Source organism: Centroberyx gerrardi, chromosome 7 (genome assembly GCF_048128805.1).
Source record: "Centroberyx gerrardi isolate f3 chromosome 7, fCenGer3.hap1.cur.20231027, whole genome shotgun sequence".
Lineage (NCBI taxonomy): Eukaryota > Metazoa > Chordata > Actinopteri > Beryciformes > Berycidae > Centroberyx > Centroberyx gerrardi.
Genome location: NC_136003.1, coordinates 21,240,757 through 21,254,844, shown reverse-complemented (window position 1 = coordinate 21,254,844; position 14,088 = coordinate 21,240,757). Strand labels below are relative to the sequence as shown.

Genomic DNA, 14,088 nt, shown 5'->3' with positions numbered 1-14,088 from the left:
GTCCGCCCCCTAAACCTCACATCGACAACTCAGGTAGCAGAAATGTCCGTCTCCGTCACTTTTTGGGTCGTTCGTTCGTATTTACGACATTTCTGCCGGCACCTGAAGGCAGCATCGCTACCTGTCTCTCAAGGCCAGCTGAGCGGAGTGAAAATGATTCTGACGTCTGAGCGTCGATCAAAGGAGAAGAGGGACGAGCTCAAAATGTGGCGCGTGGAGGTGAAGCAGTAACAGTAAACTCCGAGGCTTTTTTCCTTTATGAAATGGTGACACGTCGAGTTTTATTTCGGATCAGGCTGGATGGAGGATATTCTTAAATCGGCGGTAAGTTTAAAGCGTTTTACCGCATCTTCTGTATAAAGTCTAACGTACAACCTTTGAACGTCAAACTGTGTTTCTGTTTCATTGGATAATAAGAAATGTCCCGTGAGTACAATTTACTTTCGAGTTGACCTGTTTGTTTCATTTAAGGTTTTGAAACACGTTACAACAACAAATATGATAACAATCTGATGGGCCTGTGTCTCTTATCTTGTTGTCTTACCCAAGAATTATGGGAGTATGGGGGAAACTCACATTAACTTGTTTTTATCCACGATTTTTATTTGTCGAATCGTTGACCTGCCTTAAAGAAAGTAAAATATAACCCGAGACTATTTTGTAAATATGTTTTTGTTTGTATTGGTGTCTGCCTAATATAGTGATAACCAATAGAGTTCTTATAGTTTACCTTCCTACTTTTTCATCACATCATCATGGATGTCTTAAATACACATAGACCTAATTTGAACTGATCTGCACTTCTGGGTAAAAGTTGTGTACTAATGTAGATTTTTTGTTCTTGTTTTGACCTACTTTCTATTGGCATTTATTGGAGTATGGACCTAGGTCAAGAAATGTATTGATTTGCACACACACACACAGCTGTGCACCAACTACTACACTGACTGTAGCCTGTCTGTAGACTTGTCTGACCCCTCTCTCACTTCCTGTTTTCTGTCCCTAGTTATGGCCATGGAAAGCAGTGTCTGGAACGCCTGCGACTACAGCCACAACGTGTCCTTCTTCTACCAGCTGGTGGGTAAGAACATCAGCGAAGTGTGGACGTCCCGGGACTTCCTGGTGATCGGCCTGGGCTTGACGGTGTGCCTCATAGTGGTCCTGGCCAACCTGCTGGTGATGGTAGCCATCTTCATGAACCGGCGCTTCCACTTCCCCATCTACTACCTCCTGGGCAACATGGCTGCGGCGGACCTGTTTGCGGGCATCGCCTACGCCAACCTGATGCTGAACACGGGCCCCTGGACCGGCAGGCTCACCAAGGAGCAGTGGTTCGTTCGCGGGGCTTTGATCGACATCAGCCTGACGGCCTCCGTGGCCAACCTGCTGGCCGTGGCCGTGGAGCGCCACCAGACCATCGTCACCATGCAGCTGCACAGCAAGATGACCAAGCGGCGCGTGGTGCTGCTGATCGTCTGCATCTGGGCCGTGGGCATCGCCATGGGCCTGCTGCCCTCCATGTTCTGGAACTGCGAGTGCGACCTGCAGGACTGCTCCACCATCGCCCCGCTCTACAGCCGCCGCTTCCTCATCTTCTGGGCGGTCCTCAACCTGCTCACCTTCTTCATCATGGTGGCCGTGTACGCTCGCATCTTTGTCTACGTGAGGCGCCAGAGCCGCTACACGTCCCAGCACACCTCGGAGATGAGCCACAGCCAGACTGTTGTCAACCTGATGAAAACCATCTCCATGGTGCTGGGTGAGAAGTGGCTGGGGGGCTTGAAGGCATTGTGTGACAACAAGGGTCAAGTTTGAGAGTGTTTTTCGTTTTGAAATCTACCACAAAATTCACTGGGTATTAGAGACCAGTAGTGACTCTCCATGACACGACACTCCAACGACACTTATCTACACTGAATATACAAAATATTAGGAAATCTTCCTCGCGCACAATTCACATCTCAGTTGTCTCAAAGCTTAAAAATCCTTCTCCAACTCGTCTGCGTCTCTTTATCTACGTCTCCTCCTTTGTGATTGGTGTAGATTTAATGAGGGAAATAAATAAGGGATAATGCCCCATCAGTGTGCTTCATGAAAAGAGTAAGTGTCCCTAATATTCTGTGTATTCAGTGTGTCTGCAGCCTCTCTGTGAGGTGCTGTAGTCAGGAAGTGGTCCGGCTGTTCAGAGTCTATCTCACCGGTGGCCGACCGCCTCCCACTTCCTGCCCATAAACCAGTTTTTCAACTCCAACCGTGTTTGTTTGTCAAACCTCATCTGTGTATGACACGCTATTTCCTAATGGCTTCTGAGGCTTCTGAGGTTGTGCAATGATTCCCCAGAGTGTCACACTCAAATATAAAACCTATTCCTCATCACACCTTTCTGTGATTGCTCACAGTTTACTCATCTTTTATGGGAATGTTCCAAACCAAACGCTAATGACACATTGTGACATTAAGCAATCAAGATACGAATGTTAATCATTGTTCCACTGTTCCATTTGTTGAGTTTGTCGATGTCGTTCCTCCTCTGCCCTCATTAATAACTCTCCTCTCCTCGCCTCTCCGCAGGGGCCTTTGTGATCTGCTGGACTCCCGGCCTCATGACTCTCCTGCTGGACGGGGTGCTGGGCAAAGACAGCCACGCCCACGCCTACGAGAAGTTCTGCCTGGTGATAGCCGAGTGCAACTCCCTGGTCAACCCCATCATCTACACCCTGCGGGACACGGAGATGCGGAGGACGTTCAAGTGGATCCTGTGCTGCCTGTGCAGGAGGCGTGCGGGCGGGCCGAGGGAGACCTCTCCTGTCCAGTTTGACTCACCGCAGCCAGAGGTACCGCAGTTACATCAGGGGGTTAAGTACAGGTGGGGGGTGGGGGGGTGGAGTTCTGTTTGCTGCAACTCATGTTACAACCTGCAAAAATGTCAACTTAACACCATCTCAGCATAGCGGAACAGAGCTTCCTTGTTCGGTAGCCTACAATCTAGATGAACTGGGGAAGATAAAACGGCCTAAATCCCGCTTGTTTTCCTTCAGCGTGCCTCGTTTCTCTTGCGTTGCCCGAGGGTATTTGCTTTCGCACTCTCCCTGTCAGTTGAGTGTGAGTCACCCAGGTCTCCATTCATTACGGTCATGCACATGCTGATTCCGTCTCAAAGGCAGCAGATAGGCAGTAAAAGATAATGTTCTCTGGTACCAGGCGCCAGCAGGAACCAGGACATTCCTCGCTCTTGAAGTGGTTAGATGAAAAACAAAAGTGTGAAATAATGAAATATTGGATTTAAAAGTCATATTGTGACAAAATGGGATCTTCTGAATTGTCATTGCATTCAAAACCGTTTTTCTCTCCTCTCCAGTCCTGTTATTCTCAATACATTATGCTTTATGTCTACAGGAAAACATTGGCTGTGTCCAGAAGTCAGAAGACAAGGCCATGTGTATGCCACAGCACACAAACGATAAGGCAGACAGTTGGACAATGCCAGTGGTATGATGGCTCTAGGCCAATAATAAAGTTTGGCTTTTACTGCCATCAAAGCAGGACATCCACAGCAATGGTTGTGTTGCTGCAGCTGGTTTGCCTTCATGGATGATTCTTCACCGTTTGTTTTTTTTCTCAGCAGGACATCAGCCAACTTGTGTCAAACTACCTCTCTGCCATGTTTGCATTTGTTAATTGAATTAGAAAAATATAAAGATGCATCTATTAAAAAAAAAAAAAAAATGTTATTTATGTTGGTCAAGTGCTGTCATTTCAGGATAATGTGTTCCTCAAGACGCAGTGTTCTGTATCGAGTTTCATTCAAGATTCAGATATTAATCATCAGATGGTGCAATCTCTCCTTTTATTACATTTGACTATCACAAGAGCATTTGTGACAAATTATAAAATGAAACACTCCTAAAATCTGAAAACAAATACTGAAAAAATCACACTAAATCATTTTATTAGTTTTCTAATAAGAACACTACAATTTGTCATATTCTTCCTTTTGTTTTACTCTTTCTAGAACAATTCTAAAGTTGAGGTATAAAAGGAGTTCATACAGACTCACAAGTCTGAAAACAGTGGGGATTATATACAAGAGAAATGGAAAGACAGAGGTAGAGAGAGGGGTAAATACAAGGGAAAGTGAAGAAGAGGGGAGATACAAATATACTAATAATAAAACAAAGAAATCAAAAAGGTTTAAGAACTCATTTGGTGCTGTGGAAGTCATTAATCACCCGCAGAATTAAAACCAGATTGAAATATGATCAACCTTAGAATACAACATTAAGTTCTGCGAAAACATCCTGTATTTTAGAATTGCACTGCTGCTGCAAAAATTACAGGGGGCCAAAAAAAGTATACATCGAGCTTCGTTAAGTATTTGGACTTTGATGTTTTGGCTCTGTACTCATTACTTTGGATGTGAAATGGCACGACTATGAGCTTAAAGTGCAGACCGCCCACTTTAATTTGAAGGTACACTGAAGCATATCGGATGAACAGTAAAGTAACTGCAGCCCTGTTTTTTGTACATGGCCTCCCTCTTAAAGGGTGCCAGAAGAAGTTAGACAGAATATTATATTCAATTAAGTTGTCATTTTTAATTTGTGGCCAAAAACTCTTAAAAAAAAACCCCATCACTGCCCTCCCACGCTTATATGCAAATGTATAGATTGCATATTTTCATAGGGTTTCTACAGGCAAATTTCCCCATGGGAATCCATAGTAAAGTTTACTAGGATTAACCTTGCAGAGAGCAAGCTCCATCTGCATCTTTACACCTAGTTGTGGTAGGTGATTTATTTGAAGACTTAATAGTCCTTGTGACTATTTACCTTTTTTTAAAACAGTTTTTCCTCTATAAAAGGAATCTCAAATTTCCTTGTATGTGTTCATGGGATACTTTTGAGTAGATCTCACTCAAAACCTATGAATAAATGCATTTTGAAGCACAGCAAATTGGTGAAAAGGGAGGGTGAAAACTTAGGGAAGTGACTATAACTGAGGGAGTTGTGGAAAGGTAAGGGGGGGGGGCTAAATCTGAGATAAGATTCAGTCCACGGATCAATGTAGCGAAATACAAGTTCATTTGAAAGCCTCAATTGATAAAATAGTCTTTCCACAGCACCAAATGACTTTATACCAGTAAACCCTACATTGCCACCCAGTTATGTAACAAAAGACCCAAATAATATTCAAAATTGATAGAAACAGAGTAATCGCGAACCCTGCGACACAATAAAGGCCAAATAAACCTGGCATCTCAACCAAACAAAACATCAAAAAAGTTTATAAAAGGAAAAAAAAAAAATACTGAAACATTCCACAAACTGTACAGTGACATCCATTACAACTGGTAGAAAAAGGGGGCACGGTAATTTGGTGTGGTGATAACATTATTTGTAAGATATAGCCATATGAAATGTGATGAGTAACAGTAAAACAAGTACTTAAATCTGGGATATTACACATGACAGGCTTACAAGCTCAAGTTTTGTTCTGTAACATATGGTTCAACAAAGTCTTGATTTACATTTAAATCTTCATAAGGCTTTATCTTACTATCAAAATGCTTTGTTATTCACATAATAGTTGATGTATAAAATAGTTCCAAAGGATGGAAATCCCAAAAAACATCGCATGTGTGTCTTATACTCGTGTTTTACTACACCCAGTGCTGCCTTTTTTTTGGTAACAGAGGAGAGAGAGAAGCCCTTGCCAATTGGCCAAATCAAAGAACTAAAAAACAAAATAGTTGTGGTTTACCAGAAGATATTCAAAGGATGAGTAAGGGAGAGAACATGCCTTCTCATGGAATGGGTGCTCAACTGCACACAATCAAATCACAGGTGTGACGTGAAAGTCCTCGCTCCACCCACCCTCCCACGAAGCCCTACAACAAAAGCCCCAAAATAAAATAAACTTGAGGCATGACAACACCACACATAGAAAGACACAGTTACAAATATAATTCCCTCCTCTCCTCAAACTGAAAAGGTGGCTGTGCACCAACTTTAGAGAGACATAGAGTAGCATTATTACATTGTTGATCGTGGTATTTTTGGTTTTGGTACAATAGAAGGTTGTAGTGTGTTGCCTTGGGCCCGTGAGCTTACATGTTTCAAGTTGGGGAGGAGATCTCAGCTGAACCCCATCTAGCGCGTCATTGGCTGGTGGAAGTACCCAGCCTCTATAATGCTTACAAATGTATGAGGGCACCGGCCAGTTTGACTGAGACATCCAAAGAACACTGTACACACGCCCACGCAGAGACACACACATTATTCCTTTTTGGTCTGTCTGAAATCATTATACCCTTTCTTTTTTGTTAATAAAAGTGAAGCTAAAAACTTGGAAGGTTAAATGAAAACAATATCACACCTAAAAGTCCTACATGCATGGAAGACAGTCACGTTTCTAAATTCATGTCACATTTGTCCCAATAACACATCACTGCCCCAGAATCTTTCCACCCCGTTCTCCTAACTTCATTTAGATGCTTTATTGAGCTACTTTTTGGTGGCTGGTGCATTCTTGGTGAAACAGCATTAGAAAATAGGCTACAATCAAATAAACTAGTTGACAGAAAGCAAGAAAGAAAGTCTACAAGCCGTCTACGACACCCTCTATTGGTTAGCAACAAAAAGGGCTGTTAATTACATCCACTCAACCAAAGATATTTTTCTGTCTACCCTTTCCTCTCATCAGCCCTATTGTGTCCCGTCCTGCCTGGTCCAGAGTTAGAACTGGCTGAAACAGTGATCCCCACAGAGGCACCCAGAAAAAAGGATGCCAAAGTTTGTGCTTGACACATCTCATATGTCTGCTCACTATGAAAAGGATTGAAAAGCGGAGAGGTGTGTGTTTGTGTTTGTGTTTGGGGAGGGGTGCATGCACATGTGTGCATATCTGAACTATTCACTTAGTATTCACTTTGAAATCTCCACCAACGAAACGAAACATCAAGCTATAAAGGATTGGAAGATACAACAGTGTCTTTGTGTTGAGTTGCCAGAGGGTGTTCATGGAGGAACAGATGTGTTGACAACTACTGGGGCAGCACTTTGGTACAAGCAAGGTGAGCAGAGCTCCCTAGTGATCCGTATCAACACAGAGTTTGGCAACAGCCAGTGACTGCTGTCAAATGCCAGCGCCAACGCTTCATGAGATACAGGCAATCACACACAGTTTTCCAGAGCAAAGGGTCGAGTGCAGAGGTCAATAGCACATGGACAGGCTGTGTGAGTACTGTGTGAAGTTAAGACGTGCATATACACAGATAATGTACAGACATCATGATCACCTACACAGCTGGGTGAGTGGTTTTCAAAAGGTCCTTAGTAGTGAAGATGTTTTTCTTATCTGTCTCGACATCAGTCAGCTCCGTCCCTCTTCCATTCCGAGTTATGGAGCTTCCAGCATTTAAACAGAGTTGTGGGGTGGAGGGTAAAGTCCTCCTAGCTACTGTTCAGCTGTCCTTGTCCTGTGGTCCAGCACGGTGAGCGTTTATGAAAAGTGTGTGCGGCCTTGCGCGGCTGCCTAGTCGAGAGACGAGGGACAGTGAGAAATGGGGGGCGGAGGGTGGTGGTCGGAGCGGACCGCAGCAGGAATGGAAGTGATGGCAGGGAGAAGGTGAAGCTGCGGGAGAGGCGTTGTCTCAGTTGGAGGTGTCAGAGTGGACGCTGCCAGGAGGACCAGGAGGAGAGGTGACCGAGGGGGGGTTGGTGGTGTCCTGCCAGCTGTTGTTAGCCTACAAACAGACAGGGGAGAGAATATTCTATATGAAAAGGGTATCAAGTTGTATCATGACTTTCAGCACCGAGTAGTCTAAGTCTGTGCTTACTGGCCAATTTTCCAGGGGGTTTCAATTTTACTGAAGCGTTAGTGAATGGCAAATGTGTATAGTCTACATTGGAGTAGAGGACATAATATCAACTACTCCCGAAGAGGAGCTTTGAGCTGGTACTCACATCCAGGCGGTGAGGGGTGTAGAGGCCACTACCCGACAGCTCCTCATAGCCGCCCGTCAGGTGTGTAGCACGGTGCAGGGTATCCACCTGTCAGAGACAAAAAAAACCCACAAATGTCAACACTAAACACAAATACTACATAATACTACCAAATATCATCCTCTATCAAACTACACACACAGGCTGAACAGAAGAGCGACGGCTTCCACAAACCTCTGCTGTATGCCTCAATGCCAATCAGCATTTTTCATGACTGTTTCACTGCTAGTGTACTTTCCCCATCAGTATTTTAAAGTCTCTCTTTCTCAGGTCACTGCTTCCCCTGAACATCATGGTTGACCAATCTACATCAGGACTCATACCACTTCTGCTCTCATTCCCATGGAATGAGAGGCTGCGTTTGAAGCCGAAAGGCCACGCAATTCAAAATAAGTTATGCTTTATCTCTTCTTGCCATCAGTCTCATTGAGTTTTGTTTGTTGCTAATTACAAAGCCATATAGCGCTCAACAGCAGAAATCTGTGGATCCTTCCAGAACAATGAAATTGTGCACTTCCACAGGGGAACAACAAGCACAAGGGCAGCTGAGTTTGAGGTAACTTCTACCTGGTCAGGGCAGGTGAGGGGGTGGAGATGCAGAGACATGGAATGGAGAGATGTTGGAAGGGCAGGAAAAACCAAGGACTAAAAAGCACAGGAGGTAGTGAAAGGGTTGGAGTGAAGCCTTAGGCTCCGCGGGACACACCGTACTGGGCAGACAAGGGTCAGGAACCGCAGGGTATTTGTGTGTGTGTGTGTGTGTGTTGGGGGAGGGAGGTGGGGTCAAAGGTAATGCCAGGGTGAGGTTAAGGCCAGAAGGAGCTAGGCTAGGGGTGGGTGCCCAGGGGTGCTGGGTGGACGGCATTGAGGTCGACTTGTCAATGTCCTCAGTGCCTACCTGCGGCTGTAGAGAGGGGGCGATGCTGAGACCCTCCCCGTTGAGCGAACGCAGGCCAAGGTAGGCGTCGCCTGTGTGAGACAAGCTGTATGACCCCGATGACCCTGCAGGCAAGCCACGCAGCCAATCAGCCACGCCAGGGTGCCCCGGGGGACAAAGGTCACCGTCGGTCACGGGCATTGATTAGCAAAAAGTACAGTCCCACCTCATGACCCGAGTCACTGCTGCAACATGAGAGTCGCTGGTCTCAGCCAGCAGGTTCTGAACGGGTGAGCCGAGAACGAACCCCCTTTACAACAGCGTGTTAATGAACTGTAACATCCAAGTAGTCCGCTGCCAAACTGACCACACTAATTTAAAAAAGAATATCTGACAGCCCTGAACTAGTGCTGCCGAAAGATGTCCCCAACACAAAAGGATAGCGAAGGTGGTAGCTCATTTTCCAAGCTGGGATTCTTTCTTTTCAGCATACTGACACATATGCATATCAGTTGCGCACACAGATTCTTGAAATGTACCCCAGATAGAAAATACCACCATAACTAAAACTAGAAGTCTACTTAATGCCAATGTTTACAAACATTATAAACAGACATTTTTGCAGCTTCAAAATACATTCAATGCTCATTTAAGTGCCATTAGTTCAATTTGTGTGGCAGGGCTGCCCCTCTGTAATTATTTGGATTATGTATTCGGCTTTTGAGAAAGGTTAGGACTGAATATGAAAGGCAAACGTCAGTTGGTGGTGTTCCTCCGTCATCATGGGCTACAATCCTGCTTGGGGGTGGGGGGTAAGGTGGGTGGGTGGTGGGGTTGACAGGAGTGGAGGACATGAGAAGTTTCAGCTTGTGGAAGTATAAGCAGGGAACTGACTGAATCAAAACAACTGAATGATCACCTACCTGCTCCTGTCTGCTTCCTCAGCAAATTGAGGTTACTATATTACTGTTGTGTCTGTGTGTGTGTGTATGTATGTGTGTGTGTGTGTGTGGGTGTGTGTTGAGCAAGTGATTGTGTAAAATTTGGACAATGTGCTACATACAGACAGTGAACAAGGTGGCTCACGCGATAGCAAATAAAAAGAAAAAAACAATGGGGATGATTGGAGAATGAAATTAAGCAAGAGAGATGTACAGAAAAGAGCTTCAGACCAAATACATTGGCCTCAAGCAGACATCAGGCTAGTCCTTCCAACTGATATCCAAGAATATCAGAACAGTTCAAGTGACATTCAAGTGTTTTGAAAATATGTTAGAAAAGAACCTGACAGACAAAACACACAAAAGACAGCACAAGTTGATTGTAAAGCTTGGCTGACAGACAAGCAGACTTAGGATGCCCACAATGCACAATATTCAGCCGTCTTTGAGCCACAGCAGTAGTCTGGTCTTAACCAAACCGTCTAACAGAACCGAAAACGTAGTCAGTAATGAGGATGTTGTTTTTGTTCTGATTCAGGCAGCCCCCGTTTTCAATTCATTTCAATTGCAGTCAATGTTCATGGATCTTAAGTGGACCGGGCAACAACTGCAACTGTTTAACATTAAAATTATTTAGCAACTATTTACTCATAAGTCTGAGGTTTTGAGAGAATATGATTGGGCAACATCATAAAATCAAATCCTGTCTTGTTAGTGTAAGGGAGATCTAGCTAGGCAACTATCTAACTCAGATGGCAAGCAAGACAAAAATCCCTACATAGTGGACAATTTGTTTCATGTTTTTCTGAAGTCGCAAGTTTGATTACTTGTTAAGAGTAACAGCTTAACAGGCCTTGGGCAACCAATTAAGCAATACTGTCTGCTGTTAGAGGCCAACATAAGGTATCATGTGGTTGGAAATTTTGAGCACCAGAACTACAGTGTGGAGGAACTGAGAGCTGAAACTTGTGGCTGGCCTAAGGAACACATATTGTGCAGCCAGAAATCAAGGAAATGGATCAACAAAGTGCTGCCAGGCAGGGGGGAAACTTATGGAATTATGAAATCAGCACATCATTGCATTTTGTATTGCAAAAGTGAGAGCAAGACAAAGAAACAAATATTCTTAGAGGTGATTCAGCCAAGTTAAGCCAACACTGGAGCTAGGTTGCTACAGTAGCAGATGAGCTAAAATTATAGCAATAAAGAAAGGATTAGCTGGCATTATATATGTCTTTCAGTTTCAGTTTATATACTGAATTGTTACTATAGCCTGCTCTGTTTCATATGTCGGCCAATGCAGACTTCCCTTTGCCAATCATTTAATGCAACATAAAACAGGATAATTTAACATGGCTTTGAACACAAAGTGTGCCAGCTGGCTGTGAGACCGCATTTCTTGTGCAGTGTGGGGTTGCCTTGGGACATTCCCACCCCCCGTCATAAGTGTGTGTTTCAGTGTTTGAACTAAAGTGTGTGTAGAGGAACTGAAGCCTGGTGATGGAAGGGGGGTTGTCTAGATGAGAGACTGATGGAACATGTGGTACCTGAGTTGGGTGTCGCTGGAGAGTTAGCCTGGCTAGCCTGCGCCGACACATTGGCAGCATCCACCGCTGTTTTAACTGCGTAGAGGTTCGCTTCCTCCTGGAACTTACCAATGTTCTTCTTGTAGCGTATTCTCTTGTTGCCGAACCAATTAGAGACCTGAGGGACAGATGGATGTTAGATATTCTAACGCAGTGTTTCCCTTAAATACATTTAGCTGCGGTAGCAGCTGGAAAATTGCCCCCACAGCTAGAAAAAAGTCAATATAAAAGGAAAATTCATCATCCGTTCTTATTGCTCCGCTTACCCCACCAAAAACAATTACAGCACAAATGTCCACATATAATGATATAAATATCCAAATAAGAGCCATTTTTAAACTGCAACATGCACTGGAACTGACATGGGCTCAGGAGCGATCCTGGGTCTCACAGTTAAAATTTAGCCCACATCCACAAAAATATTCTACAGAAAACACTGTAATTCTAGCAGAGAACAATTTCACATAGTGCTTCAACTACACAGTCAGCAAGATTGTGTGCTGTTATTCAGTTTTTGCAGAGAGGAGTATCTAGGGGAAACAGGGTAGTAGCAGTGGCAGCGCAATTCACCTGAGACACGGTGATCCCACACTTTTTGGCCAGCTCCTCCTTGGCCTCCTCACTTGGGTAAGGATTAGACAGGTGGGAGTAGAAATACTCGTTCAGCACCTCCGTCGCTTGCTTGTTGAAATTACGCCTCTTGCGTCTGACACAGAGAGATAAGAGACAATGACCAACATGCTTGGCATTCTCATATTTAACATAGTCAGCTCGACATGCTCAAAGCATGATAAACAGGCATCTAACACACACAGACAGCCAGACACACACACACAAACAGACCTGGCGTCAAGGAAGCGAGAGCGCAGGATCATGACAGCCTCGCAGGTGCTCTGTTTGAGCTGCATCTGGATGGAGCTGAACTTGCGGTGGATGATGGCCACCATGCGCTCAATCTCCTTGGGAGAGATGGGCCGTGTGCGCGACTGCTCTCTCAGCAGGTTCATTACATGGTTGGTGAACTCGCTGCATGCCTGGAGCAAGGAGAGATAAAGAGTTTGACTCCACTGGGGAAAGACAAAATAAGTACAGATTCTTGTCCAGTCCCATGGCGCATTTAAGCTGATGACACGTGGGCCTAATTAATGATCAGTTCATTTGATTGTGATTTCAGCTCTCTGGCTCCCCTGATGATCAGCTGCCTTAATCTCCTCCATGGAGAATATAGTAATCTTAGGCTTCTTGGTTTGCTAGTTAACGTTAGCAACTGAACCATAAAACAAAGCTGATAGTGGTTCTAAACCCTGTACCAACAAGTCTCAAGAGCAGCGACAGGCAATTATGTGCCAGGGAGGGCCGAGAGTCTGCAGGTTTTCATTCCAGCCATAGACTACACCGGCTGATTTCACTGTTCAGTTCCTCCTCTCTGGTTAAAGGTGTGCAAATCGGTGAAATCAGCTGGTGTAGTGTTTAGTTGGAATGAAAACCTGCAGACTCTCAGTCCTTCATGGCACATGGTTGCCTCTCCCTGCTCAAGAATGTGCAGATTTTCATTCAAAACACTATAGCAGCTGATTTCACTAATTAAAGCACCTCCAACCAGAGAGGAGGAACTCATCAGTGCTGTGGTAGTGCTTGGTTGGAATCAAAACCTACATACTCTTGGGTTTAAGTTTCACAGTATACAACTTTTACTTCCTTTTAATATTGCTCAGTACAGTACAGACTTTTGATAGCACCCAGGTACAGAGGAATGAAGTGACTAACCCTGACTGACCTGAATTTGGCTTATTATATCACTTATATATTTGTAGATATCAGCATTCAGCCCCAACCTGCTCGTATTTCTCCAGCTCAGAGTGGTATATCTGGCGGATCTGGGCGAGCTTGGCTCTGTAGTCTGAGTGTTCGATGCTGCCGTCATTGGGTGAGCCCCCTGCTGCTGCTGCAGCTGCAGCCGCTGCAGCTGATCCCCCGCCCTTCTCTGGTCCCGACACACCCTCGGCTAGCAGCATGTTGTCCAATCGCATGATCTGGGGGTCTGGGGGGTCCTCCTCCTGCACACCTCGGATACTCAGCACTGGAGAGGAGAAGAGAGAAAGCAATGAAGTCAGGCAGGCAAGGTCTAGTGTTTATCTGTACTAGAGAAAGCTCTATTCCATGTTTAAAACCGCCATTTGTTTTAGCCAGAAAACCTATCCAGGTCTAAGTTGAAAACTTGTTGGTTAAAAAGTTGAAAGAACCCTAGCCTAGCTAGACCTTGAAAAATGACAGACCACACATTTTCCCCCTCAGTCAAAGAGAAGGCTAATACTGTGGGTTCTAGCAGTGTATGGGAGGACGCTTTATCAATGCTAAAATTCAAAGAGAAGTGCAGCGCTGTCAAAACCCAGTCAAGATTCTCCCCTGAGTCATTGCTCCGAAAGCCTGGCTGAATTCTCAATGAGCCTGCATCTCCTCCAGACCGCCAGCAGAGGGCAGTGTGGCCCCTCGGTGGCAGGCTGCCAGAGAGAAGGGGGCATGAGGCATGGGACCAGTAATGGGAGTGCATGTGCTGTCACTATGAGCCCCACTGGCCATAAGTATAGCTATCAGTCGCTGCTCTCCACCACTGTATTAAACCAGGACCTCTGTCAGCCTGCAGCCATGCTCTCATCTCTCTCTCTTTCTCTCACACATAC

At 44.9% G+C, this 14,088-nt stretch overlaps 2 protein-coding genes across 4 annotated transcripts in view; one reads left to right on the top strand and one right to left on the bottom strand.

Moving 5' to 3' along the window:
* The first annotated feature begins 147 nt into the window (after positions 1-147).
* lpar2a (lysophosphatidic acid receptor 2a) lies at positions 148-3,713 on the top strand. Its single transcript, XM_071916895.2, has 4 exons — positions 148-324; positions 1,007-1,759; positions 2,572-2,834; positions 3,397-3,713. The coding sequence occupies exons 2-4, from the start codon at positions 1,009-1,011 to the stop codon at positions 3,493-3,495; spliced, it is 1,113 nt and encodes a 370-aa protein (XP_071772996.1). The 5' UTR covers positions 148-324; positions 1,007-1,008; the 3' UTR covers positions 3,496-3,713.
* Positions 3,714-3,863: 150 nt separating this feature from the next.
* pbx4 (pre-B-cell leukemia transcription factor 4) overlaps positions 3,864-14,088 on the bottom strand; it is a 28,289-nt gene continuing 18,064 nt past the window's right edge. For 2 of the 3 annotated variants that reach the window (XM_071916892.2, XM_071916893.2), the window contains 6 exons: positions 13,243-13,487; positions 12,251-12,441; positions 11,978-12,113; positions 11,369-11,525; positions 7,965-8,051; positions 3,864-7,744 (listed from right to left, as the gene is read on the bottom strand). In XM_071916892.2, the coding sequence (XP_071772993.1) occupies positions 8,008-8,051; positions 11,369-11,525; positions 11,978-12,113; positions 12,251-12,441; positions 13,243-13,487 (773 nt within the window). In that variant the 3' untranslated portion in view covers positions 3,864-7,744; positions 7,965-8,007. The remainder of the gene's footprint in view (positions 7,745-7,964; positions 8,052-11,368; positions 11,526-11,977; positions 12,114-12,250; positions 12,442-13,242; positions 13,488-14,088) is intronic. The other variant, XM_078284665.1, reaches the window with a different exon arrangement.